Source organism: Podarcis liolepis (assembly GCF_965112155.1).
Source record: "Podarcis liolepis genome assembly, chromosome: 14".
NCBI lineage: Eukaryota > Metazoa > Chordata > Lepidosauria > Squamata > Lacertidae > Podarcis > Podarcis liolepis.
This window is the reverse complement of record NC_139569.1, coordinates 18,994,573-19,021,475: the sequence shown is the minus strand read 5'-3', so window position 1 is coordinate 19,021,475 and position 26,903 is coordinate 18,994,573. Positions and strand designations below refer to the sequence as shown.

At 46.2% G+C, this 26,903-nt stretch overlaps 2 protein-coding genes across 8 annotated transcripts in view; one reads left to right on the top strand and one right to left on the bottom strand.

Moving 5' to 3' along the window:
- The window catches only part of CLUAP1 (clusterin associated protein 1), a 56,491-nt gene extending 54,738 nt beyond the window's left edge, over positions 1-1,753 (top strand). For all 3 annotated transcript variants that reach the window (XM_083473805.1, XM_083473803.1, XM_083473804.1), the window contains one exon: positions 477-1,753. In XM_083473805.1, the coding sequence (XP_083329931.1) occupies positions 477-629 (153 nt within the window). In that variant the 3' untranslated portion in view covers positions 630-1,753. The remainder of the gene's footprint in view (positions 1-476) is intronic.
- Positions 1,390-26,903, bottom strand: NLRC3 (NLR family CARD domain containing 3). Of its 5 annotated transcripts, none has more exons than XM_083473635.1 (19): positions 26,317-26,887; positions 23,037-23,098; positions 22,246-22,390; positions 19,928-21,668; positions 18,631-18,717; positions 16,627-16,710; positions 15,336-15,419; positions 14,642-14,725; positions 13,144-13,227; positions 12,509-12,592; positions 11,398-11,481; positions 10,593-10,676; positions 9,330-9,413; positions 8,873-8,956; positions 7,659-7,742; positions 5,686-5,769; positions 4,931-5,014; positions 3,592-3,675; positions 1,390-2,168 (listed from the first exon to the last, which is right to left on the bottom strand). In XM_083473635.1, the coding sequence occupies exons 3-19, from the start codon at positions 22,250-22,252 to the stop codon at positions 2,078-2,080; spliced, it is 3,018 nt and encodes a 1,005-aa protein (XP_083329761.1). In that variant the 5' UTR covers positions 22,253-22,390; positions 23,037-23,098; positions 26,317-26,887; the 3' UTR covers positions 1,390-2,077. The 5 variants fall into 5 exon arrangements, with proteins under 5 accessions (XP_083329761.1, XP_083329765.1, XP_083329762.1 ...); XM_083473639.1 differs by lacking the exon at positions 26,317-26,887 and adding an exon at positions 25,758-25,899; XM_083473636.1 differs by lacking the exon at positions 23,037-23,098 and having other exon boundaries at positions 26,317-26,903.

Here is a 26,903-nt window from a genome sequence, read left to right as displayed (position 1 = left end):
GCTCCCCTTCATGGAACATGGAAGAGGCTTGTGTGGTGGAACGCAATAATTGATGTCCTTCCTCACACAGCACCTCATGGCAATTGCTCCAATAAGATGCTGTGAGGGCTATTAGCCCTGGTAGCTGGATGTTCCACCTGCCGTGTCAGAGGCAGCATGTCTCTGAATACTGGTGACTGTTGCCCCCAGTTTCTGCTTGATGACTTCCCACTGGAGCATCTGACTGGCTACTGCGAGAGCAGGAGGACAGATTAGATGGGCCTTTGGCCTGACCCAGCAAGGCTCTTCTTGTGATCTTAACCATATCAATTTTAGCTGATTAATTAACAAATATTTTAAATTGAGTAACAGCCTTGTTATTAATAATGATAAGCTCTTTTAGTGGTTTGGGTCTAATAGTTTCTCACATTGAGCCTTCAAGACAGGGCAGATTTTTTTAAAAAACACACCAAATAATAAATAAAATATTTTTACAGGAGGACACTGAAGATAGTGAAATTGATTTGGATGACGACGACGACGATGATGACGACGACCTGGAAGACGACAGCATGGATCTCTCTCCCAACAAGGCGAGTCGGAGGGTGAGGAAGCCCGAGCCCCTGGAGGAGAGTGATAATGACTTTTGAGCAGCCGGGTCATCTCCAGAGACAAACCTAGAGGAGCACAGAGAAGCTAAAATGTTGACCCACATGACTCTGACAGGATGTACTCTATAGAGTAAGGCAACCTTGATACCAGTGAAAAGAGTACCAAAGTAGTAATATATCTTGGAACTCAAAGTAGCTTAGCTCTTTTGCTGTTGTCAGTTCATGAGCAAGGAAAGAACACTTACATTCGGGGAGCTGTCATGTCACGCTCCATGGTGCCAAAGTTTTAAGAGACCCAGCAACACACACACACACAATCCAGCAACACAAAGCAGTTTAGACTCCTGCAAGATTCCTGGTATCTTTTTGATACAAACATGAATCTGGAATTGTTTCAAAGGACAATTCAGGATAAATTAACAGCTGGGCTTCAGATTGAATTCTGAACTATCATCCCAAGTGCCTCTCTACCCTTGGCAGAAGAAAATGAATTCTGTCTTTTGCCAAGAACAAAGGAATATTGGAGCCCCAGCAAATGTTTCCATCACTTTTACCAAAACTGACAAGGCAGGAAAGGAGACCACAATTAGTTTGGGGCTCTGCTTCGTCTCTAATTTACCCCTTTGCTATATGAGCACATATAAAGCACTGTCATATTGGGATAAAAGAAGCTCTAAGAATGATAATATCTCCAACCTCATTATTTAATACCAAGTCCTTGCCCACACATGTCCATGCTAATGTAAAACCAGGTATCAGTTTGGTTTTCCTAAGCAACTTTTCATTTTTTAAAAAACAAAACAAAACCTCATTTAGTAGAAATACAAGTTTTATTTTGTTTTTCTCCCCTTATTCTGGGCCAATAGGTTTCTAGACACTGAACAGGCTTGACTAAATACTTTCCTCTTGTCACAAGCCACACAGTGCTACCAGTCTCAAAATGCCTCTGTGTATAATTTTATTTTCAGAGGATAAATGAAAAATATTTTATAGATTCAATCCCCTAACAGTGGCAGGTATCACCTGTTGTGCTAGTTCTGTGTTGAGGATTCCTCAGTTCCTTATGCCTTGCAAGTTGTATGTATTTTCCAGACTCGCTCTGAACCTCTTTGACTTTTACATTCATTCCCTTGTTTCACAAAATAAACGACTTTACAATCTGGTTTCTTCTTGTGGTGTCAGCTGCTTTCAGTTTATCAGGAAGGCACAAACCACTGCTGCAGATGCCCCACAAAATGTCTGAAGCACCGAACCACCTTCACCAGCAGGAACAAATGGCCAGAATGAAAATGACAAAGTTTGTCATCCTCTTCCGCAACTGCCTTCAGCTCAGGCCACGTCCCCACTTAGTACCATCCATTGCAGCATCCTGGCGATCTGCCTTTGCGCCACATCCTGGTCAGTGAGCCATTTGCGAGGAAGGGACATGTCTCCAGGGCGCAGGATGTCTGGAATCCCAGAGCACCTCCTCCAGGGAAGTTTCTCTTTCACATCTCCACAATGCAGCTGGGGGCATTTGTACGGATGGCATCAGCAATCACCTTGGCTCCTGATTCACCTATTTTGTTTCCCTGTAAGCTGTAGAGGGAAGACAAAGGGTTGACGCTTAATGCAGCATCACTGTCTGGGCACTGCTTACAGTCTGAGCAGTAATTGCAATTTTCTCACATGTCAGAATCACAAAAAAAGAAGCTCTGAGCAGGGGGAGGGGTTGAATGGCTCTCCCTGTTGCACATGACTTTGTTAGGTTTCTTGAACCAGTTGGAGCTTTTGCTCAATGGGCAACTTAATCAAGTGGTGGCTGTTGTGCTGGTGCCCTAAAGGTCTGGGCAGTGGAAGCTACGGAGGGTGGGCACTCCTGATTTGTGACAGATTTGGACCGGAGTGCTTTCCAACCAATTAATATCTAAAAGCTTGGATACAGGGAAGCAGTGGGGCTAGGGAAGACAGCTAATGCATTTTGGTTGCCAAGCCATGGTCAATATTTAGCCAGTCTCAACCCCACAGGAAAAGTTTTTAGGTTGGGATCGTCCTCCAGGCCCACAAAACAGCAGGTAACTCTTAACTCCTTTGCTGAATATTCAGGAGCTAATCACTATTACAACAAAGAAGTAAAATTAACTGCTTGGGTCCATCATACAGCTGTCAGCCTAGGATGCCTATCCCTCCTCCTGAAATCTGCCCTGGCTCCGACATCCAGCTTTATAAGTCCTTTGTGTTTTTCTTTCAGTAGGAAAAGAGGGAAGGGGCAGGTTGGCTCCTGCGGGAGAAGGGCCAAGGAATGGTAGCTATAAAAGAAAAGTAACTAGGGCAGAGGGACACGGGTGGCGCTGTGGTCTAAACCCCAGAGCCTAGGGCTTGCTGATCAGAAGGTCAGGTCGGTGGATCAAATCCCCATGACGGGGTGAGCTCCCATTGCTCGGTCCCTGCTCCTGCCCACCTAGCAGTTCGAAAGCACATCAAAGTGCAAGTAGATAAATAGGTACTGCTCTGGCGGGATGGTAAACGGCATTTCGGTGCGCTGCTCTGATTCGCCAGAAGCGGCTTAGTCATGCTGGCCACATGACCCAGAAGCTCTCTGCAGACAAATGTCGGCTCCCTTGGCCTATAGAGTGAGATGAGCACCCAACCCCAGAGTCGTTTGCGACTGGACCTAACAGGGGTACCTTTACCTAACTAGGGCAGGGCACCCTCTCCTCACTGTGCTTCCTGCACATCTCCACTCTGGCTCCTGAGATTAAACCAGATACTGATCCATATGTTTTCAAGCTTCTCTGCCATAAATGGGCTGGAAACTTCTTTTCAAAAAAGCTTAGGATCTCAGGAAGGAGAGTTCTGCTTCCATGGTACATCCATTATTGTATGGAATGCAATGTTCGTGATTAAGTAGCAAGTTCTGTTGCACCCCGGCCAGCCATCCCTGCCAAATCCTGTGAGGTCTGGGCATGAAATGGCTCTGACACACACTTTCTTAGACCAAGAGCATTGAAAAGTGAGTTACTTGATGTAGGCGAGGCTGTGGCTTCCAGTCAGAGCTGTGGCAATGCAGATTGCTCCGTCCATGCCCAGGGAGTTCTCTTGGAGGCTGTGGGCAAGAGAACATGGGCATATGGAATCCATTATGCACAGGCACACAACAGTGTCTGCTCCAGCTTTGTTTCACTTCCCCCAGAAAAGTGTAAAGTAACATCTGCCTGGCCATTATCTACAATAGGGTAAGTTCCAGCTCACAGCCCAGATGAAGCCCACAAAGCCATTTCCTCTGCAGCCCACACCCTCCTCCAAACAAGCAGCCTTTAGGCTTGATTTTTTATTTTTTTTAGGCAATAACTCCCATTAGTTTTTTTAAAAAATAAAACACTAATTGCCACATGGTATTTTTGGTGAGGTTCATAGCTGGGTCAAACCTCGTGAGCTCTGATTCCCCCTGTCAAAATGTAGCAGTTGGCCTTGGAAAAATATCTCCTATTGGCTTCAAGGGGAGACCATTTTCTAGCCTAATCGTTTGGGCTATTCGTGGAGATCATGGCTGCTGATGGAAGGGCTCGCCGTCCCCTGCCTGTGTGCTGCAACACCTCCACCAGCACATTCCTCAGCCCCCACAATTAAACTTGACAAAAGTGCCACTCCTCCCTGCCCCAGCCAAGCCTAACTGCTTCTGTGTGGGGAAAGAATGAGTGAATGTGTTAAGTGTGCATGAATGCATATGGGTAGATTGGGGGGTGTCGTGCCCACCTAGTTTTGCACTGACCACCAGAAAGTCAGCCAGAAGAGATTGTAGCCCTCAAGCCGAAAAAGGTTCCCCACTCAAAAGCAGTGCTTAAAAGACTAGTTGTCCCCCCAAATACTGTTTTGTATTGCTAGCTTCCTCAAGCATTAGAAAGGTTCAGGAGAGCTTTTCACAGGGTCAGCTGTCTTACAGGAAGAAATGCCTGGAGATCTGTGATGGCTTCACAATGCTGTATCTATTTATAAATGCACTACACGAGCAGCCTGGCACCTAGTCAGGTGGTTCTAGCCTTGTATCAGTCACTCCAGTAGCAACAACAGACCTTTGCAGCTTTTTAAGGTGATTTTTGCCATCTGGGTGCAAAACCCAGGCTTTGGGGGAAGGGGGAGGTTTGCTCTGCCTAGAATTCCACTGCAAAACTCTTATTTCTTTTAGCCCTAACCCAAGCAGGATACATATAGCACACATTTTATTGGTTCAGAATTAGCCACCAACCACACATGACCATTAAACAAGCACTTTCAGCCATTATGCAAACCCAAAGGCCATCTCTTGACACTCTTGAATGACAGAATCACCCCATCTGTATCCTGTCCATTATTTTACTTACTTCAGCCTGCGGAGGGCGCCGTTAACTTTCAAGGCGTTGGCCATTGCCTTGGCCCCTGCCAAACCGATGGCGTTTCCTCTCAAGCTGTCAAAGAAACAAGGAAGATAAATTAAGGCCAGGTATTCAGTTTGATAGTTTTAAAGCTATGGTTTTCCCAGTAGTGATGTATGGAAGTGAGAGCTGGACCATAAAGAAGGATGATTGCCAAAGAATTGTTGCTTTTGAATTATGGTGCTGGAGGAGACTCTTGAGAGTCCCATGGACCGCAAGAAGATCAAATCTATCCATTCTGAAGGAAATCAGCCCTGAGTGCTCACTGGAAGGACAGATCGTGAAGCTGAGGCTCCAATACTTTGGCCACCTCATGAGAAGAGAAGACTCCCTGGAAAAGACCCTGATGTTGGGAAAGATGGAGGGCACAAGGAGAAGGGGACGACAGAGGACGAGATGGTTGGGCAGTGTTCTCGAAGCTACCAGCATGAGTTTGACCAAACTGTGGGACGCAGTGGAAGACAGGAGTGCCTGGTGTGCTCTGGTCCATGGGGTCACGAAGAGTCGGACATGACTAAACGACTAAACAACAACATTCAGTTTGATGCTGAAATGAAGCCACAATTCCACAAAGCCAGAAGAGTCTTGCTGAATTCCAGGTGGGCCACTGGCTGCACCAACTGGCCAAGTTCTGTGATGACACCATTAAACTTATAATTCCCCCACCCCCTCCTGGCTGAACATAGGGTCTGAGGAGTACTTACTCTAGTGTCGTGAGGCTCTTGTTAAGAACCAGGGCGTCTCCTAGAGCTTTGGCCCCACTCTCGCCTATCAGCGCCACCTGGAGGCTGCAACAAAACAGGGCACATTTAGAACAAACTCAAGGTAGCGCCACCAAGTTGTGCCAAGGAGGACACTCAAGCAGTGCTGTAAGGGTCAGCCCTGCCATTAGGCAAAGGGAGGCAACCACTTCAGGCAGCTCATGTCGGCTGTTCTGAAAGGACAGCAAATAGTTATTCAATTTATTATTGTTGCATTTTTACAGCCAGGAAAGGGGGCAGATGCAAATGGGATTGTCTGCCTTAGATGCCAAAGAAACTCTGGCTGTGGATGTTGTGTTCTTCAGCGGCATAGCCAGTGTCGCGTCCTCCGGATGTTGTTGGCTCCCATCAGTCCCAGCCAGCAATAACTGGAGTTGTAATCCAACAGTAACTGGAGGACACCATGTTGGCTCTCCCTGATGTACCTTGACCAAGTGCTGCTGCTTTTTGCTTCTCTGCCTCAGGCAGAAATATAGCTTGGGGCACCCCTGAGTGCTGAAAGGCCTCCCCCCGCCTTGCCTTGTGTTCCTTTCACTTGAAATGGCTGGTACAGTGGTACCTCGGGTTACATACGCTTCAGGTTACACACTCCGCTAACCCAGAAATAGTGCTTCAGGTTAAGAACTTTGCTTCAGGATGAGAACAGAAATCGCACGGCAGCAGCAGGAGGCCCCATTAGCTAAAGTGGTGCTTCAGGTTAAGAACAGTTTCAGGTTAAGTATGGACCTCCGGAACGAAATAAGTACTTAACCCGAGGTACCACTGTATATATAACTTCCTTCCGCAGGGCCTGTAAGACGGAGCTATTCCGCCTGGCTTTCAACTTGAGCTTAGCCTGATCTTTTATTCCCCTTCCTTCCCTCCCCTTTTTATGAAGATTGCTCACTCTGGGATCCCACAGCTAATTCTCCCCTGGTCTCCATGCTGACCCAAATAGGACTAATTTAGCCCTGGTGATCATCTAATGTTTATTGGATTGATTTCCCCCCTAAATTAATTTTTGAATTCTGAATTTATTGTTATTCATGCTTTATACTGTATTTTATGCTGTTTTTTGTTGCATTAATTAAGTGTTTTAAATTTGTTGTTAGCCGCCCTGAGCCCAGTTTTTGAACTGGGAAGGGCAGGGTATAAATAAAAAATTATTTATTTATTTATTTATTTATTAGTAGTGGTGGTGGTAGTAGTAGTAGTAGGCTTTTAATTTTAGGAAGTTCTGGCAGGGAACAGGCCTTGGACTCAGCTCCCATCTTAAGAACATCAGAAGAGCCTTCTGGATCAGGCCAATGGTCCATCTAGTCCAGCATCCTGTTCTCACAGTGGCCAGCTAGATGCCTATGGGAAGTCCAAAAGCAGGAACCGAGCACAAGAGGACTTTCCTCCCCTGGAACTGGTATATTCACATTTTTGAAGGTGTCCTGCACCATTCAGCCACCCAAGCAGAAGGCAAGCAGGAAAGCAGGGCTGAGACCCTCTGAATGTTGCTGAACTCCAGCTCCCATCAGCCCCAGCCAGCATGGCCAATGGTCACAGATTATGAAAGTTGTAGTCCAACAATATACAGAGGGCTACAGCTCCCCCATCTCTTACATTCACAGTTTACCTTCTGGGTTTTTTAACCAATAGCTTGGTTATTGAGCCTTTCCACATCAGTCCTTCATCTCTGCATGGTCATTCTGGATTCCATGGTGGCATCAGCCACTGAATGTGCTGTTCAGGAAGTCCCTTGTGCCCTCTGCAGCCCTCCTAGTCCATCCCTACATTCACTAAGGGCATGTGGCCCAAGCAGTCATGCACACAACACTGGGCCAGATACAGCTTAAGAGGCCAGCAGTTGCTGACCCCCTCCATGAGTCTTGCCTCTTGATAAATCCCCTAACAAGTATTCCATCCTTGTGTATAACACGGAAACTTACTAGAGAGCAGTGAGTGTTGAGTTCACCCTCAGAGCAGAGGCCAGGGCAGCTGTTCCTTCATCCCCAATTGCATTTTCCTGTAAACTGAAACATAGCAGAGGCAAGGCTTTTGGTCTTTAAAAAATACTCTTCCACATTTTTAACATTAAAAAACCTTCCCTACACTTTGAGAAGAAGAAAGAGTTTAGCAAGAGCTCCATGTTGGGAGTTTTTGATTATTTGCTCAGGGGTGTGTCGGCGGGAGATTAAAAAAAATGACAAACACACCCTACCTGCATTCTGAAGTGGCGTAGTCCTCATTCCATATAAGGCGCAGCTCTAAGAAGCCCCGAGAAAGCTAAATTTTTGTGGGCACCCCCCCCCGAAATGCTTACAGAGCTCGACTCCAATGAACCCTTTCTTTAACTTCCCCGCCCCGAATCTTGGGGGTTATAGTTATGACAGGAACCAGTGGCGTAGCGTGGGGGGTGCAGGGGGGCGGCCGCACCGGGTGCAACATCTGGGGGTTAGGGTTAGGGGGCGCAAATCCACGGGTTAGGGGGCGCAAATTCACGGGTTAGGGGGCGCAAATTACTTGCCTTGCTGACAACCCACGCTACGCCACTGACAGGAACTGACTATTATTTATGGCAAATTCCCAGGAAACTGTTTCACAGATTTGCAATTTCCAGAGATCCAGGTTAAAAGCTATAGCAGCTAAACAGGTCTGAAACGAGTTTAGATTTGCAGAATGAATGTAAAAAATGTGACACTTCTTAGAAGGAATTGATCAGAACATTGTGTTATCCCTAACAATGTTACTCTCTTCAGTAGTTTTGTCTCCAGTAGCTTGAAATAAACACTTACTTACTTACTTACTTACTTACTTACTTACTTACTTACTTACCCGTACTTATTTTTACAAGCCGGAGGAATGTTACACTTATGTGCAAAAAGTTACACACACACAGCACACACACTCAGAAGCAGCAGGAGCCTCCCTTTTCCATCGCATGATAAAATTACCTGTGATCCTTGGACTAAATAAAATAAATGTTTATATGGGTGAACATGCAGTTCTGGTCGCCCTACATGGTATAAAACGGTACTGACTGTCCCACCACCTCCAGATTCTCATCCTGCTGCTTAAATGTGCCAAAAGTGATTTGTTTCCTTTAATGCAAAAACTGCTCACGCTATTGAGGCTGAGTGGGAGGCAAAAGTCAGGGACTTACTCCAAGATAGAAAGACTCTCGTTGACTTGCAGGGCTTGGCTCAGGGCCTTGGCTGCTTTGGACTGGATGAAATTCCACTGCAAGCTAGAAGGAGAGAGAAGGAGAAAAGGAATTAGGACCCAACCACACATTCCCGCATGGTACAGCCCTTCCTAGACTGTACCACTTCAGCATATAAGCAGGGAGGGGCCAACTTGGAACCAGTTTACCTACAAGATCACCTTGCCTAATATACACCCATCTGACTGATTTGATTGGTGGAACTGGGGGTGTTACAGGTGCCAGCCACATAATGCTCGTTCTGAAAAATAATGCCAACATCTAGGCAACAATCTCAGATTACAGCAGCCAGTTCCAAATTTTTGAGACACCGCTTTCCAAAAGCCTGAACAATCCTGTTTCAACTCTTTGGATGCATTTATGCTCGAGCAATGCAGACTAATCTGCTGAAACTCACTGCAGGGAAGTGAGCGCTTGGTTCTCCTTCAGTGCCAACGCAATGGCCTGGACACCTTCGTCATGCAGCAGGTTGGCAGCCAAGCTAGAAAAGAAGCCCAGGGAAAATGAGAGTTAAAGCAATGCAGAGCTGGTTGCAAGAGCTGGTTGGCTGGTTCCAACTAATACATGAAATCCAGTCCTTGCAGCTTTGGCCTCAACCCCATCAGTCCCCTAAAGCCTTGTCCTGCTTCTAGGGCAGGGGAAGGGAGCCTCAGCTTTGAGGTGGCCCTTCAGACCTCTCTAACTGGCCCTTGTGACTCTGACCAGGCCACGCCCACAACTGGTCCTGCCATGCACCCTCCTTCGGTGTTTTTGCCAGGCTGGAATGTGTCCTTGGACTATCACCATGTTTCCAGATTGCCTGGAGGTTGGAGAGAGATTGGGGGATGTGTGAGTGATGGGACAAAAAGTCGCATTTACTGTTTAATATTCTACAGCTTTTTAAATGTGTGGGGGGGAGGAGGGGTTATTGTTTTGTTGTTTGTGTTTTAACTATTTGTGCTTTCATCTCATGTTTTTAATCCGTGAAGTGCCCTGAGATCTTTTGATGGAGGGCAGTATATAAATTAAATAAATAATCTGGAATGTGGCCCCAGGAAGGCTGGGAACACGACTCTCAGTCTGGGAAATGTTCTCTGCCCCTGCCTGGACCCTTCATGAGTTTTCTCCTTTTCTTCCCTCATTCCTCCTGCACTCACACACCTCCCTGAGAATGTTACAGTGCGTGAGCCTGGAAAACAATAGCCACCATTCTGGGAGGAATTTGACATCGCTCCGCCGAATGTTCCACATCAGCGTAAACATTTCAAGCTGGCTAGGTGGGACGTGTCCACTCCTCCCCTTGCACACTTTTCTTTGTGGGTTCCCCCCCCCCAAGTCAATTCCAGGAGACATGGGAGGCATGTGGAGAGAGGAGAGGAGGGAAAGCCCTGTTGTGCAGGTGGAGGTCTTTGCATAGGGCTTCTGCTGACGGTAGTCATAAGATGAATTGAAGAAGAAGAAGAAGAAGAAGAAGAAGAAGAAGGAGGAGGAGGAGGAGGAGGAGGAGGAGGAGGAGGAGGAGGAGGAGGAGAAGCATTTGCTAAAGTTCTCCACTCCAGAATTCTATGATTCTATACTACCCAAAGCACCAAATTAAGGACATGCTGCCAGGCCATAAAGCCTTTTAGGGTGTGCAAAATATTTCTCAGAGCCCCTGTTTTCCAAAGGCCAAATGACTCACTCCAAATTCCTCAGGGTGCTGTTAGCTCGGAGGGCCCTGGCAATCTCTTGAGCTCCGTCTTTGCTTATGGAGTTCTCCCGCAGGCTACAGGCATATGGAGAAAAGTCATTATTGCACCCTTATCAATGCCTTCGTTGTTTTTCACACACTGCTCTTCCCCAAGTGGAAGGGAAATAGTGGGGAGGGGGCAGACTTTCATAGTTCTGTTTCCTTGCCAGAGGACTTTATCCTAATCACATATGTGAAAGAAGGAAATACCAGCAGGCACCCAAAACAAGCAAAACCTGTTTTAATGAAAACCCAGAGTCTCGGCAACCTCATGTCAAGCCCACACAAACTAGTGCACCTGCCTCACCACAAAAATAAATCAACCAGATCTTCTGGGGAAGTTTCACAAGAGCTCCGAATCAGGTTTAATTGCACAGACTGATTTTGCTGGCACTGGCGGAGAAAGGGGGGTACACCCCGGGTGTCACCCCTGAGGGGGGGTGATGTCACTGGCCTGCCCCCCTAGGATGCTCGCCGTGGGCAGCGCCCCCCTGGGATGCTTGCCCCGCCCCCGTGGGCAGCTCACCCTGCCCCCGGGTGCACAGCATGTGGGTGCTGGAGCAGCTAGCTCCGCCTCTGTTTGCTGGTATGTGATTCAACCAATCCCACCCCAAAATATTCCGTCTAGGAGTGCCCAGGGGTTCTTCTTGTACTGTCTATAGCAGTGCAGCCCCCATGCTCTCTTTCCCTGAGTCTACTCAAAGAACTGTGGCAGGTGGTGGGGTTTGGAGGTGGCAAAGCATAGGCTAGGACTTACTTGAGGCTGGTGAGGCCTTGGTTAGAGCAGAGGGCACGAGTGAGCGCAGTCACCCCTGTGTCGCTGATTGAATTGCTCTGGAGACTGGAGAGGCAAACACAGAAAAGTGGAAATGGGTGAGGGAGGGAGCCACGCTGGATTTCGTCTTAATTCTACTCTTACACGCAATCCGGGCTTGGCTTTCAGTTAACCCAAACAAACACCCTCAGGTATCTTCCCCTCAGAGGAGTGACGCCAGAGAACTCCAAATAAAACTAAAGTGGGAGCAGAATTTGCTGACATTTATTGATTTTTTTCCGTTGTCTGGAACAGAAATTAATCTCGCGAATATGATTGGTACAGTATTAATATTGCTGTTGTTTTCAGCAAACAACATGTGACTTACCATTTGAATTGTCTTCTTTCCTTTCTCTCCTTCCTATTTTTTTTATTTTTATTTTACTTATGCGTTTTGCATACCTTAGTACATCAGTTATAGAATTGTCATCGGTTATCTTACCGTCTTTGACTGCATTTCATTTATATCAAAAGGAATGGGGCAGCATAAAGTTAACGATGACGTAACTTGCATAACTTATGTATTTTTCTCCCAGCAGACAGTGAAACAAATGATGTCGGCTTGGGCAGAAGATGAACTGCAGCAGCACAGAAACAGCACCGCATGCAGCAAATACAGGGCAGAATGGACAACGATGCCTTCTTACATCCCTACCTTGTGTTGAGGGAGAGGAAAACCTAAAAGTGTGTGGGCTGTACCTGTTGAAAGAAAGGATGCTGGCACAGTCCTCCAAGCACAGCCTTGGAAACAAGCTTCAGGGGCTCATAAAAAAAAGTCTGCCTCGAAGGAGAGCTTTGTAAGCCCCAGGAGGGCAAAGGCTGTGGGACTAGGGAAAGTTGCAGTTCCCTCGAGGGCTGCGGCATCCTCCCAGGGTCTCCCAGACTTTGTGCACCACCACAGGCTCTCAGGGCAACAGAGATTGAGGAAGGGAAGCGGGGAACTCTGCTCTCCAGAATCACTTTGCTTTAGAGAACTCTCTCAATAGTCATTTTCAAGGAAAGGGGGGAGCAGCAAAATAAACACATGTGGGCAATGGAGGCGGAAGTCACTTACTCCAGGGTTAAAAGGGTGTGGTTCACCTTCAGTCCTTCTGCCAGGGCTGCAGCACCAGTGTCTCCAGCACAGTTACTGGACAATCTAGAATAGGAACAAAGGGAAACGTAATGTGTACCAGCAACTGCCCATTCACCAGACATTACTTTAACAGCAGGATTAGCAACCATGCCCAGGGCTTTAAAAAACTTTAATACTATGTGTGAGTGGCGTGTTGACTAACAGTGTGACCAAGCAATTTCCCCCAGTAGAATGCATTTTTTGCATGTGGTTTTTAAGGCATGCTTTACCCTAGCTTATTCATTTTTTGACTCATTACTCGGTTGGAGAACCGCACTGCAAGTTTGGGAGACGTGTGGGTTTCGATGGAACTGTGTTCCTGTACTGTGCCAGAAAGTGTGAATTAGGTAGGTTTGCCTTTAAATGCAAACTGAATCTGAAGTCTCCCCCACTCCCTGCTGCAGAGGCAGGATGGGGAGTCAACCCTCTGCTTTACCATGGTGTAGACGTCTGATGAGCAGCCTTTGCCTCCATGCTACTGGGCACTCTCTAAAGAGGTGCAGACCCCACAGTGAGGGCAATGCCACTGCCGCACAATCCATGCAAATCTGTGAGTCAATTCTCTTGGCTCTTACATCAGCTCCTTGAGGCCCCAGTTAGTCTTCAGTGCTTCTGCTATTTTCTTTGAACCTTGGGGTCCAACTGAGTTCTTCTGGAGGCTGCAAAGGAGACGACATCCTTAATGAGCAGTGAGCCGAGGGAGGCCGTCCCCCAGCCCTTTGATCAGCAGCTGCAGCGCTGCCACTTTAAGCAAACAAATATAATCCCTTATTGTCATCGCAAATATCCCTGTGAATCTGGAAATGTGGAATCAATAACTCATGTTCTTATGAACTGCTCCTTTTATCATTATAGACATAGGATTTTAATTGAATGCTTTCATGGAGATTCCCAGGAAAAAGATGCCTTTTATGGTTTTTTTTATTATTCCTTTCAGACCCGAATGGACCCATCTCTCCCAAGGAGGAGGAAGAAGAAAAGCTTATGCATGTAAAACTTGCCAAGGACTAATTTTAGCAAAATTATAATTTTGTTCTCTATGCCGGTTCTCTATTACTGATACCGTTACTATTACTTTTATTGTTTATGGCTCTCTCGTTTTGTTTTGCTTGGTATTATTTTACATTTTTGTACAAAGCTCTTTCTTTGAATACTGGTCTTTGATTATTATATCCCAGCTCGATCACTGATATCATATTCAGGAACACGGTTAAGCAGCAGCAGAGTTGGCAAAGCTCATCTGACAGCAACAAGAAACCAAGTCTTTAGTGTCATCAGCCCAGTCCTATGGAATGCTCTGCCAACAGAGATTAAGCAGGTGCCTTCTGTTTTAACCTTTGAATGCCTGCTGAAAACATTTCTATCCCACCAGGTTTGTGCAGGCAATAAAGCAGATATCTATTTGTTAGTTGAGCTCTGGCTCTAACTTTTGCATGGCTTTTATTGCGTATATTATGTTTGTTCTAAACTTCTTTGAGATATCCATATCTACAGTATACCTATATTTATATCTATTTAAATAGCAGCATATAAATACTTTTATAAATAACTAAATAAGCCAATCACACCATTGCTAATTGCTCGTTTGGTGTTATACCTGTTCTTCCCAGAAACACAATCAAACAGGCTTTAGAAGGCAGTACGTACATCAGAGAAAAATCAAATGGCATAGTTTTTCTTGGATTGTACTGCAGGTCTGATGGGCTGAATGTTAGGGGAGGGAAAACCTCTACAGACAGAAACCTAGCACATCAGAGAGAAGGCTTTTAACTGAGCCATGTCATTGACACTCCCCTTTTCTAAATGCAGGGTTTGTTGCTTCCCAATAGCAGGGATGCCTTCAACCATGCCAAACCACCCACCCCAATACCTTCAGCCCGCAGTGTAACAACCTGAGAAAAGTTTTTCTTGCTTAGCTGCTAATTGCATACACAGGCCCTTATCTAGCTCTAGTTGAGATGTCAACCCAAACACAGTTTTAGCAGCCAACTGCACAGACTGTAAGAACAGGCACCCAGGAAGGAACAGGTGTGTAAACCATGATGCTGCTTAGCAAAGACCAGAGAGACGCACTGCAGAGTCCTCAGGCTGTGGTTGCTGGTGAGAGCCTCGGCCAGGCATTTGGCACCTTCTTCCTTGATGGCGTTGTTCTGGAGGCTGAAAGAGGAAAATAAACTCCATTACTTTTTCCAGCCAGCGGTTGAGGGAATGGAAGCAACAAATGTTCCGACCTTGCCACTGACAAGGGCTTTGGTAAATTTACCCCATTCCGCAATTTTAAGGTCTCTCGCCAACAGTTCACAATGGCCTGGCTTGAGTGTTTTGCTATAGTTTAGTGTGGCTCTCCAGATGCTGAAGGACTACAACTCCCATCCTCCTCCTCTTCCTCTCTGTTCATTGGCCATGCTGATGGGGGCTGATGGGTCTCAAAAACATCTGGAGGGTGCCAGGCTTAGTCTGCATGAGCTAAACATAATCTTACTAAGGAGTCTGAAAGCTTTCACTTCTGCTTTGAGTTGGCAGTGTGCCATGTTGTCGAGTGCTGAAAATCCTGGGGTTTCCCTAATCATTCAGAGACCTTTATTTTCGTGCGTGTGGATGAGGCCCATCTGGGCATGCTTCATGATTGGCACAGCCAACTCAAGTTTGGTATTAGAGGGAGCCTTTGTATAGGCTACGAAGCAGCAAACTACCAGACAGTGGCATGGTGCTATATTGAACGCCATGCACATCTGTCGGTTAGAGACCAAGAAAAGCAAGCACTTACTTGAGAGAAAGCAAGTACTGGTTGATTTTCAACGAGTCAGCCAGGGCCTTCGCTCCTTTGGGTCCTATGGAATTACTCCGAAGACTGAATCCGAAAAAAAGTAAAGAAAGGAGAGAGGACCAGGGTTACCTAGTGGTGGAGGAAGGGGGTGCGGGGTGTGTGACCACCCCAGGTGCCATCACTGGGGGGGGGGTGACAAAATGAGGTTTTTTTAAAAAAATTAATAATAATTGGGCTCACAAAACTTTTTAGGAGTGACTTGGTGGTTTAGGCACCTGCAGGTTCTGCGTTGCCTGAAACGGCAGTGTGGGACTTGCGTCTGCCTACTGCCCCTCACTCAGCCGCCCTACAGCTGAGGGGGAGGTGGCGGAGAGGCTCGTCCCGCCCCATAGGCATGGATTGACACGCCCCCGGCTGCAGGACACGCCCCCGCACCAGGCACCCGAGCGGCTAGCTACGCTGCTGGGATTACCTATAGATTGCTCACCAAGACCTCCTTTATACAGTGTCCCTTTCATCATGTTATTCACGATGACAGTATCAAGGCAGTCATACAGTGGTAGCTCGGGATAAGTACTTAATTTGTTCTGGAGGCCAGTTCTTAACCTGAAACTGTTCTTAACCTGAAGCACCACTTTAGCGAATGGGGCCTCCCACTGTCGTTGCGCCGCAGGAGCACGATTTCTGTTCTCATCCTGAAGCAGAGTTCTTAACCTGAGGTAATATTTCTGGATTAGCGGAGTCTGCAACCTGAAGCGTCTGTAACCTGAAGCGGATGTAACCCGAGGTACCACTGTACATGATTCCCCATTGGGCACAGGCAACAGGTCTCTCTGTGCACATCTCTTGTCCCTGGGCTGTCATCTGCTGTGCGTGGGATAAGAACATGAAAAGCCTTGCGAGATCTGGCAAATGGCCCACCTAGTCCAGTATCCTGTTCTCACTGTGGCTGCCTGCATCTGTGGGAAGCCTGCAAACAGGACCCAAGCAGAAGAGCACTCTCCCCTTCTGTGGCTTCCAGCAACTGGTCTTCAGAAGCATTGCTGCCTCTTGACTGTGGAAACAGAGCATAGCCACTGTGGCTAGTAGCTGCTGAGAGTCTTCCCCTCCATGAATTTGCCAAATCCCCTTTTCAAGCCATCCAAGTTGGTGGCCACCAGCCTTTCCAGTGGCTATGAGTTCCACAGTTCCATCAGGGGCAGGTTCATCCCACTGGCTGCTGGTTGCTGATCCCTATCGCAGTGCATGGCAAACGCCAAACCCTTTAAAGCAGAACTTCTGAGATACTTACTCCAGCGCCATCAGGCTCCTGTTGACCATCAAAGACCGGGCAAGAGCTTTAGCACCTTTGTCACCAATCTTGTTTTCCACCAAGCTGTCCAGGGATGTAAAATAAAATAAAATATGGTTACATGTATTTTCTAAGTAATATAACCCACTCCTTACTTACTGGACCTGTAACTCTGTTGGAAGTTGCATTAGCAGTAATTTAATAGTGCTCTCCTCTACGTCTGGTGTGGCCTCATAGTTATTGCAAAAACATATAGACCTTTTGCTGAAATTTGAATCTGAAGAAGAAAAGGTTAAAGAAGGCAAAAGGTTTTGGTTAGAATGCACCTGAGACCCTCTGCAAGCAAAGCAAATATTCTGCCACTGATCTATGGCCTTCCCCACTTTCGAGGGCACCTAGACATCTCTCTGTCTGGGGATCTGATGAGAGCAGCAGGTTTGCTCCTTGTAGAAGCGCTTCAGCTGCTTTCCTCCACTGTGCTCTACTTTTATATTTGCAATTCATTCGAATGCAGCAAAATGCCACAAGATTCTGGTGATCTCTCCCACCACAGGAAGCAAAACCCTTGCAAGCACTACCCTTGGGGACCTCTCACTGCCTTGCAAAGGGGAGTGTGCAGAGCATTTCCTTTGCAACTGTAGCTCCTTTTATTCCTAATCAGACTGCCAACTCCTCCAGATGAGCTCTTTGTTTATCCTGATTTGCCAGCACAAAGCTCACACAGAGGTCAGACTTTGTCAAGCCTTTATTGAGTATTCATCCTGATTTGTTTGCAGGTGTTTTCACACCTGCCCATTAATCATTCATCCATCACACACTTTTCAGTACATTTCCCCTTCTCTTTCTCAAGCACAAAAAGTCAGTTTTGTGTTGTTGTTTTTTTTAAAAGTAGATTTGCGGGACAGAGCAATTTAATACACTTTACTTTTGCAAACCTCAATTTCCCAGTAAGCACTTTGATCCCTCCCACATGAAACTGATGGCTTGAAGGTACCCTGCCAGATCTGGTTCCCAAGCAAGTGAAAATCACATACAAAGGCACAATACTAGTACAGTGGTACCTCGGGTTAAGTACATAATTCGTTCCGGAGGTCCGTTCTTAACCTGAAACTGTTCTTAACCTGAAGCACCACTTTAGCTAATGGGGCCTCCTGCTGCCACTGCACCGCCAGAGCACGATTTCTGTTCTCATCCTGAAGCAAAGTTCTTAACCCGAGGTACTATTTCTGGGTTAGCAGAGTCTGTAACCTGAAGCATATGTAACCTGAAGCGTATGTAACTCGAGGTACCACTGTATATAGCAACCACAAAAGTGCAGAAGGGCACATGACTGTAAAGACTTTAAAAAATCAATGACAGATAACCATTCAACTTCTGTGTAAGAACCTTCCATGAAGGAGAGTCCACCACCATGTATTTTAAGGTGACGAGTGTCTTATTCGCATGTGGATTGGTAATTATAATGGTAGTTTATGAATGTTTGGTAAACCCTTATGGGGAATTTATTTTATTTTAATTTTTTTGCAATTATCAACTGAAGAAGATTTTCTGAAGCAGGGCTTTATCCAAAAGCCTGCTGTCAGCTCCTTACAGCTTTCTCCAACACAATAACAATATCTTTTGCAACTGTTTATGAAAGCTTTGCTGAAATGCACACTTTGCAATTGTAATAATATTTTGTCTTTCTATGGTAACTTCTTATCAATATATGCTTGCTCATGGGCGTAGCCAGGATTTTTGTTGGAGGGGGCAGAACCTCAGATTCATATTGATTTTTATTGATTATGGGGGGGGGGAGATCCCCCCCCGCACCCCTTGGCTATGCCCATACGCTTGCTATAGTTGTGTGGCCTTCAGCCTCTTTTGTGGTTGTTCCCAAGCAAATCAAGCATGAATGTAACTGCCAACCTAGGTAGAGGCAACCACAGTTGTCCTACAATAAGCCATAAGTCTGTACACATTGTGCAGAAAATAAGTACTGCACACTTAGCTATTCTGCATCACCTGATTTTTTGAATCTGGCAGTCCTTTCCGCTCAGCACACTGCCCAGCAGGTCCATAGCACTGTCTTTAAACTGGTTGTAGTCTAGCCTGGGCCAAATTATGGCCGGGGGGGTGGGGAGGGGCAGGAGGAGAGAGAACAAAGCATATTTTTAGTACATACAACCAGAGGAGAGAGAAAAGGTGGGCGAGTCATGTGAGTGTGGCTGAGAAACAGGCCATTTCTATGGATGTAAAAGGAAACAGTTTTCCATTCTGCCCTGTATTCCTCACACGCAGCACTGTTTCCGCTCCACTGCAATTTGTCTTCCTCCCAAAGCCAATGTTATTTGTCGCACTGTCTGCTATGGCGAATTTACGCAATTAGCTAATTAATTAACTGTGTAAATTACGTTTTCATTAAGCTATTCCACCCAGTTCGTTTCATCACGAAGAAAACACAATGTGAATGGGAAAGGGAGGAACCCCATAATAGATCAAGTAATCTTTGCAGCCTGAAAGCAGCAACAACTGTGAATACCAATCACATTCTCTGGGTCCACTTCCCATTCTGGATAAATAAGCAAACATCTGCAACTTCCACTCCTGTTTCCATTTCCACCACCACCCCTTTTTAAAATTCATTCTTTTATTTATATTTTAAACATTTATTTACATTTTATATATTTTTTGACAAAGTAATAATCATGAATAAAAATACACACCCCACCAGCGAGACCATTCCATTGTAACTATCCAACACCCCAAAATTTCAATACCTCTTTCAATGGTTTGACCCCTTTCCATTTTAACAGTACAAATTCTACAAACACCCTCCATATCTCCTCAGAATCATTTCTCTTGCATATTCTCCGTCTTACCTTAATATCACATGTTAATTTATCATTAATAGCTATATCCCACACCTCTTTATACTATTCTTCCATTTTATATTCAGCTTGCCCCTTCCACATCCTAGCTATAATACTTCGTGCAGCTGTCAATAAATTTGTGAGCAAGTCCTTCATAGCCTATGAACCTTCCACCTCATCGTAAATTGATAACCTCTGGACTTTTGGTCAGCTTTAACCCAGTGATTTCTGTTATCTTTCCATTTCCATCTTAATTCTCTCACATTCCTAGTCAACCTGTTTTTTGAGCCGCCATCCTGATTTGTTGGCTATGGCCCTTCCCCTCCGTAACCGTTATTCAGAGAGGCGGTCCAGCAACACCTACACAGAGGGCCACAGGTAGCTCTCCTCACCCTCTCCTTCCTGTCCTGACGAGTCCTGGCTCCCATCAAGCACCGAATGTGACCTACCTGAGATTACTACAGTAGTGGAGCTGAGAGAGAAGGCTCTGGAAAGCATGGTAGGTGAGGCAGTTGGAGAGGTTTGCCTCTTCCACACAAACCTCCGAGGTCTGCAGGAGATAAGCCAAGGCAGAGCAGTTGACCGGCGTCAACATCCCAGCCAGAGCCTCGCTCTTCATTGCCTCCTCAAGGTTCGCAACAACTTCCACGTGCTGAATCTCATGTAAACACCGCATGAGGTTGACGGACCTACAAGAGACAGCTTGGTCTGCTCCCAGGAGGTTTTGCAGGAGGCCAACCACATGACTCCGGTAACCGTGGTGCTCATCCCTCGCCAAGAACCAATCGGACAGGACTTTGTTCACCTGTGGGGCGAGGAGGCCTGAGAGGAAGCGCACAAAGATATCCAGGTGCCCATCCTCAGACTGCAGAGATCTTTGGAAGGCGTTTTTAAAGTGGTTGAGGAAGCCAAACTTTGGCCAGGACATGCCACTCTCCACAAAGAGGTCAAAAAGAGCCCGCTTTGCAGCAGTGTAATAATAGGTGGCTGCCAGGAATTCTTGAAATGTTAGGTGGGGGAAGTAATAAATGGTGGAAAATGGAGTCTCTTCCTTAAGCAAGAGCCTATTGCACAAGCTAACTTGGAGAGAAGAGAGGTCTACGCCATAGGCTTTCATGTCCTGTTCGTGGAACGTGTATTTCCTCTTGATTAGACTGTAAAACGCCAAGCGGCCTAGGCAGTTCATCATTTTCTTGCCATTGTTCAGCAGCTGGTCTATTTTGAGGGCTTCCTTCTGTTTCCCTGGCCAGTCGCTACACAGCGCCATTTTAAAGTAACAGGAATAGATTTCCGACAAAGTTTTAGGAGCAGCCAATGCTTCTGGAGATTGATTGGCGCTCCTTAGAAAGTACCCCATGGAGGACCCGCAGGTCTGGCAGAAAGCTGGCACTGTGCACAGTATGTACAAAGACCTGCTGGCCTTGAGATGCCGCAAGACACCATGGGATAAGCCATGGTTCTCAGCAAACATGTGATCTAAATGGTCTTCGATCTCTGCATCTCCAAAACCCTGCACTTCAGTCATCCGGTCCACTAGACCGCCCGGGATCTGCGTGGTTGCCGTCGGCCGCGAGGTGATCCAGACAGAAACCTCTTGCAACAGATTGCCTCGGATGATGTTGGTGATCAAATTATCCACCTGGACCTCCTTTTGGAGGTCTGTGCAAACGACGGCATTGGAGAAATCCAGCAGAGTTTTAAACTGATCCAGACCATCCAGGATCAGGAGAGTCTTGGCCGTGTCGATGGAGAGAAAGCTGGGCTCAGCTAACTGGGGGGTTGCCAGCCGGATCAGCTTCTCTGCAGAGAGTTTGTCGTAAGCATTCAGTTCCCGGAAGGTGAGAGGCAAGACAAACGTAAAATCCTTGCCAATCTCTCCCTTTGCCCAGGTGTGGACAAACAGCTTGACCAAAGTGCTCTTGCCAATGCCGGCAACTCCAATGGTCACCGAAATCCGCGGGGGGATGGTGAATTTGGACAAAGGCAGGAAGAGCTTCTCCAAGGGGATCTTCTTGGAGATGTTCCTCACTCCTTTGATCGTTTCAATCTGTACAAAATCGTGTTGCTTCTGCTGGAGATCGGTCAGCCCTTCCACCAGGAGGAGATCAGTCAGTCTCTCTAAGGAGGTTCCTCCTGTGCTTGTGCCACACCAGCTCTGCAGAGTCTCCATATGCTTTTGCACCATCAGCTCTGCGGCGGAAGAAGTCGGAAGAGGAATTAGAACGGGACGCCAACACCTTCAATCATTTATATATTTATTGTGTTCACATCCTACCTTTTCCCCACCCAAGGAGCTCAAGGTTCTCCTCCTCATTTAACCTCCACAACAACCCTGTGAGGTAGGTTAGGTTGAGCGCGGATCTGAGCCCTGGTCTCCCAGGTGCAACTCGCTAACCACTATACCACACTGGGCAGGCTAGTACCCACCACTGGCACCACAACTGTGCAGAAACTCATCAGAACCCCCAAAGGGCAAATCAGTGGTGCCAGCACAGGCTTTTGTAGGGAAATGCAGATTTCTGTTACAGTTTTGTTGACATAATTTGGGGGACCAAATTTCAAAGGAGGAACTTGAATCCATGTCATTGTTCACACAGTCATGGATCCCCAGGATGTTGGAGGCAGAGAAATCAAGTCTTTTTCTATCATTGAGTTGGTGAGCGAAACCCTCCTCAAAAATAAGGAGCAGGAACAGGGGAAATAAATTCCTCCAAATTTGGGGAAAAGGGGTTTCTGCCTACCTTACTTATCCTAGCTGCCCACTTACCATCCATGGGGGGGTTGCTCTGACCATCACCTGGAGCACCTGAACGAGCACCTGCACGTGGGGGATGCAGGTCAGAGATTCTACTTCACCCTGCTCTGTCCATGCTGCATGTGGAGATTCCCTGGGCTAGCCTTTCTCCATGGTTCTGGTGGAGAAGAAAGGGAGGCCATAGTTTGCAAGTGATGGATAGAGAGACAGAAAGCAGAAGTGGACTGGGTACCTTCAGACAATGGTTTGATATTGCAATTGGATCACGAAAGTATCACAAGCGGATCGTTGCAACTGGGTTTTCCCCACTTATCAGATTTCCCTCAGAAAGGCTAAAACTGTATTAAATGGGGGGATTTGACAATAGTAGTTAGGTGGATGGAGTCTGCTCTGAGTAGCATTAGCACTGGGTACAGCCCAAAGACTTTTCAAGGAACAGGGAAGATGCAAAGATAACTGCTGTTGGTTTTTGTTTGCTTAGTTTTCCTGGTTTGTTTGTCATTTTCTTTTTTAAAAAATCTGATATATTCTTTTTTTCCTTTTCCTTTTTAAACTGTCTTCAGTTTCAGGTGGAGGGAATGGCAGGGTTAACAAGAAAAATCCTTTAAAATAAATACAGAGTAATCCAGCTTCGGCTCATAATGGCATTTTACAAGTTGCGTAGCTGAGTCATTCAGATACGCATAGCTTAGATAATACATATGCGTTCCTAACCTGCAGGGAGTCTGCTATGGATGCACAAGGCTGGCATCCCTCCCAGCTTATGACTCAGGAACTTATCACACTTGACTCAGCTGAACTACCTGCCACGGATGCTACCCCACTGCTTATAAATAATTCCTTCAAGTGTTTCTGTGATTGGCCTCTGAAATGAGAATAGATTATGCAGTTCAAGGCATCACCCAACTAAATAATCAGACATCCTTAACACTTCCTTATAAATACCACTGGCTTGGAAATGCAACTGAACTTTCCTGCAAAGTAGTTTGAAGTTGTGGGTTTTCTTGGCATGTGATTAACTTGCCTTATCACATCCCCTGCACCCTATTTGCATCAAGGCTGGCCCCTTTGGAGATGATCTCATCTAAGCCCAGCAGTTCACATTATCAGCCTCACCCTGCAGCCAGCCCAGTGATGAGAAAATGGGTTGAGGGGGGAAAGTGGTTGTTGGGCAATCTCTCTCACCAACAGATTTTTCCCTTTAAATGCCAAACCCAAAAAAAATCAGAGGGGGTTGGGAATAGAAAAAATTGTAGAGTTGGAAGTTGACCCTAGGCCAACCCCCTGCAGTGCAGGGATCTGCAGCTGCCCCAGACGGGGATCGAACCTGCAACCTTGGCATTATCAGCACCACGCTCTAACCAGAGCCAACTTTCCCACAGGGCTTAGTGGTGCGTCGCACCAGGGCGCCGGCCTCTCAGGGGCGCCCCAGCAAGTGGAGGAGCTGCATGGCTTTGTCGGTGACCTCCCCTTTCCCTGCATGCACGCCAGCTGTGCCCTGCCAACCATAAGGCTGGCGGGTGTGCAGCTTCCCTCCCAAGCCTCTGAAGGGATCACTCTCCTCCCGAGGAGGCTTGGGAGGGGCGCAACTTCACTCCTAAGCCTCTGCGGGGATCGCTGTCCCGTAGCGGCATGGGGGAGAGTTGCGCCCCCTCCCAGATGGTTGGCAGTGCGCAGCTACGGCCACCCCAACACTACCCGTGGTAATTTGGGGGCGCTGGGCGGATAATATTTGCACCCCGGCGCCACATCTGCTAAAGTCAGCCCTGGCTCTAACCGACTGAGCTGTCCAGGTTTTGAGCCCCATTATGCCTCATTATGTGCTCCCGACTATCTGGCTCAAGGGAGCACCTGCCCCCAACAGAACAGCATCTGCTTTGAATGAAGAAGGCCCCAGGTTCATTCCGTGGCATCTTCGGGAAGAGTAGGAGAAGACCCTAGTATTAGAACCCTGGAAAGGCACCATGTGCACATCAAGTGACTACACAAATACAGTGGTGCCTCGCAAGACGAAATAAATTCATTCCGCGAGTTTTTTCATCCAGCGATTTTTTCGTCTTGCGAAGCACGGTGTCGGAAAAGTTTTGGAAAAGCTTCAAAAATCGCCAAAAACCTCAAAAAAGGCTACCACACCGCGTTCTATGAGTTGCTCCTCGAAGTCAAGTCGCAACTTATTAACGGTGTTAAGAAAAAGGAAACAAACTTGCAAGACGTTTTTGTCTTGCGAAGCAAGCCCATAGGGAAATTCGTCTTGCGAAGCAGCTCAAAAACCGCAAAACCCTTTCGTCTAGTGAGTTTTTCGTCTTGCGAGGCATTCGTCTTGCGGGGCACCACTGTACCGGTACCAGCAGCAAGAGAGCAAAGTTTTGACATACTCATCCAGACTCATTCTTAAGACACAGAAATGTGTGTGTCTTTATATAGGTTCAATGTATAATTTGTTCCTATTACTCATTCAGGGAAACTGCAGTTTAACTTTGTTTTTACATATTTCAGACTCAATTCATAATTAGAACTGGCTGTGTGGATGGCTCTGCAAAAACGTGGCTAGGAACAGGTGGCTCCAATGTGGCAGGCTGCATTTGGAAAGTGGCTCCTTTGGCAACGACCCTGACGTGTTCCCTGCTTTCTTTACACAGTTTATGCAGAGGAGTTCAACAGAGCAGGAGCTGTGTGGGGAATTGCTTCTCACAAAGGGTGAGAAGCATTGCGGATGCCAGTGAACTACTAGGACAAATTCAAGGTGTTAGTACTGGCATAGAAAGCCCAAAATGGCTTGCAATCGAAGTATCTGGAAGAGTGAACAAATTAAGTTGATTTGGATACTCAGAAGATATTTAAAATAAATTTAAGGAACCGCAGAAAGAGGGGGAAGGAAGTCAAGTTTTGAAATGCTAAAATGACTGTAAAATTATTCAAATGTATAAATCTGGATATCATAAATAAAATAAAAATTAAAAATAAGAGTGACAGGGCCTTTTCAGTGCTGGTTTGCCAGTGGTAGTGGTGGCTGCTGTTATTATTATATTTATTTATATACGCCGCAGACTGGGAACCAATTTGGCTTACACAAATTAAAACACAGATTCCTGCATTACACGGTGTTGGAGTATATGACCCCTGGAATTTACTGACCCCTTGATCAGCTTATTAAGCTAACAAAGCTTGAGCAGTTCCCCAACCCAAATTCTTAGGAGTGTAATTGAAATAAAGTGAAGAAATATCAATATATAATCAACATTTGTTAATCACCCATCACTGTGATTAATGTGAATCATAAAATATAAAAAGAAGGAAGTAAAACAAGTATTCCATCAATAACGATACGATACCATGCATTTTATTTTTTTCTAATGAGATGGAATTCAGAGGTTCCTCATTGGCAAGGGAAGTGCATAAATATTGTCTGTCTGTCTGTCTGTCTGTTTATTACCTGCCCTTCACCATAAGGCCCCAGGGAGGGCTACAAGATTTAAATAACATTTAAAACAATCTGAAGCCCATAAAAAAAATTCCCACCATACCTTATAAATTTCTTTTCTACCCCAGGCTCTTTTCAACTGCCCTTTTGACCCCGTTGTCTTTATTCACCCCCTGCACGGATCCATCAACCCAGGGGCAGGCTTTGGTAATCTTTCGTAATATGGCGCCCTGTGCAAGGCCAAAATCTGGTAACCCAAATGGATCTTCTCAATTTTTGCGCCCTCTCAGCTCAGCGCTCTGTGCAAGGGAAGCGCCAGCACTGCCCTAAATTTGGCGCTGCATCAACCACTTTGGGAAAACCCAGGTATAAATAGACAGCTATGGGGGAAGAGGTGGAGGAGGGACGGAAGAAAAGGTTAGTGTAAAAAAAACAAAAACCAATGCAAGCAACATGTAAATGAAAAAACAATACATAAGTGCATTCTTAGGCCTGCTGTTTATAGAAAAAAATTCAACATTTATAATCCCTGCATGAGAAGCTGAAGAATGAACCCCAACCAAGGACCTGAGAAGGATTTTTCTTTCTTTTCCCCTTAATAAATTGGCAAGAACCCACCCCAACCCTATGAAAATCAATCATACCATTTCCCCCCCTCTTACCTTCTCCACAAATGCAGCAGGACTGGGAAACTTTAGGGAGCCATGGAAGGATGGAAGGGAAGTCGGTGGAATAGAATTATGGATTGATGTACTGTTTTCCTTTCCCCCTTCCTTTTCTTTCAGTTTGTTCCTTTTTATTCTTCAGTTCTGTATTTTGTACTCTTATAAATTCATAAATACATATATTTTTAATGCCTCCATTTCTTGCAGACTCCCCGGGGTTTTCTGTTAAGACAGGTGTCACATTTTGAGCCTTCCAGCAAAGGCCACTGCAACCTGCTTCAAAGTTACCTTGCCAGAACCAGGATGCTTCCTGGCTAACTTGAATGCACTTGTCTTGATGGCCTGAATCGAAAGAAAATGTGTCGTTTCCAGTAAGACCTTCTATCTATTAGGATTCCTTCCAAACATTTTGCAGTTTGCGTAAGGCAAAGTTGAATTTTAGCCTCTTTTGAACGCCCTCGGTTCAAGAAAAGTAGAATTATAAAGAATACTGAGCCACGCAGATAACTACGGATTTCCTTGTCTCTGTATTGCTGCTGCTGCTGTTTCAGTTGAGTTGCTTTCTTTCCGTCTCATTCTTTTTT

Bases quoted from the DNA above. Each gene is read 5' to 3' on its own strand.
- NLRC3 (XM_083473636.1), bottom strand. The intron at 13,228-14,641 runs GTGCGTCTCTCT...TCTCCTTTGCAG, and splicing joins CACAGCCTGAGGACTCTGCA to CCTCCAGAAGAACTCAGTTG. The intron at 2,169-3,591 runs GTAACTCACTTT...TTCCCTCTACAG, and splicing joins CACAGCCTCGCCTACATCAA to CTTACAGGGAAACAAAATAG.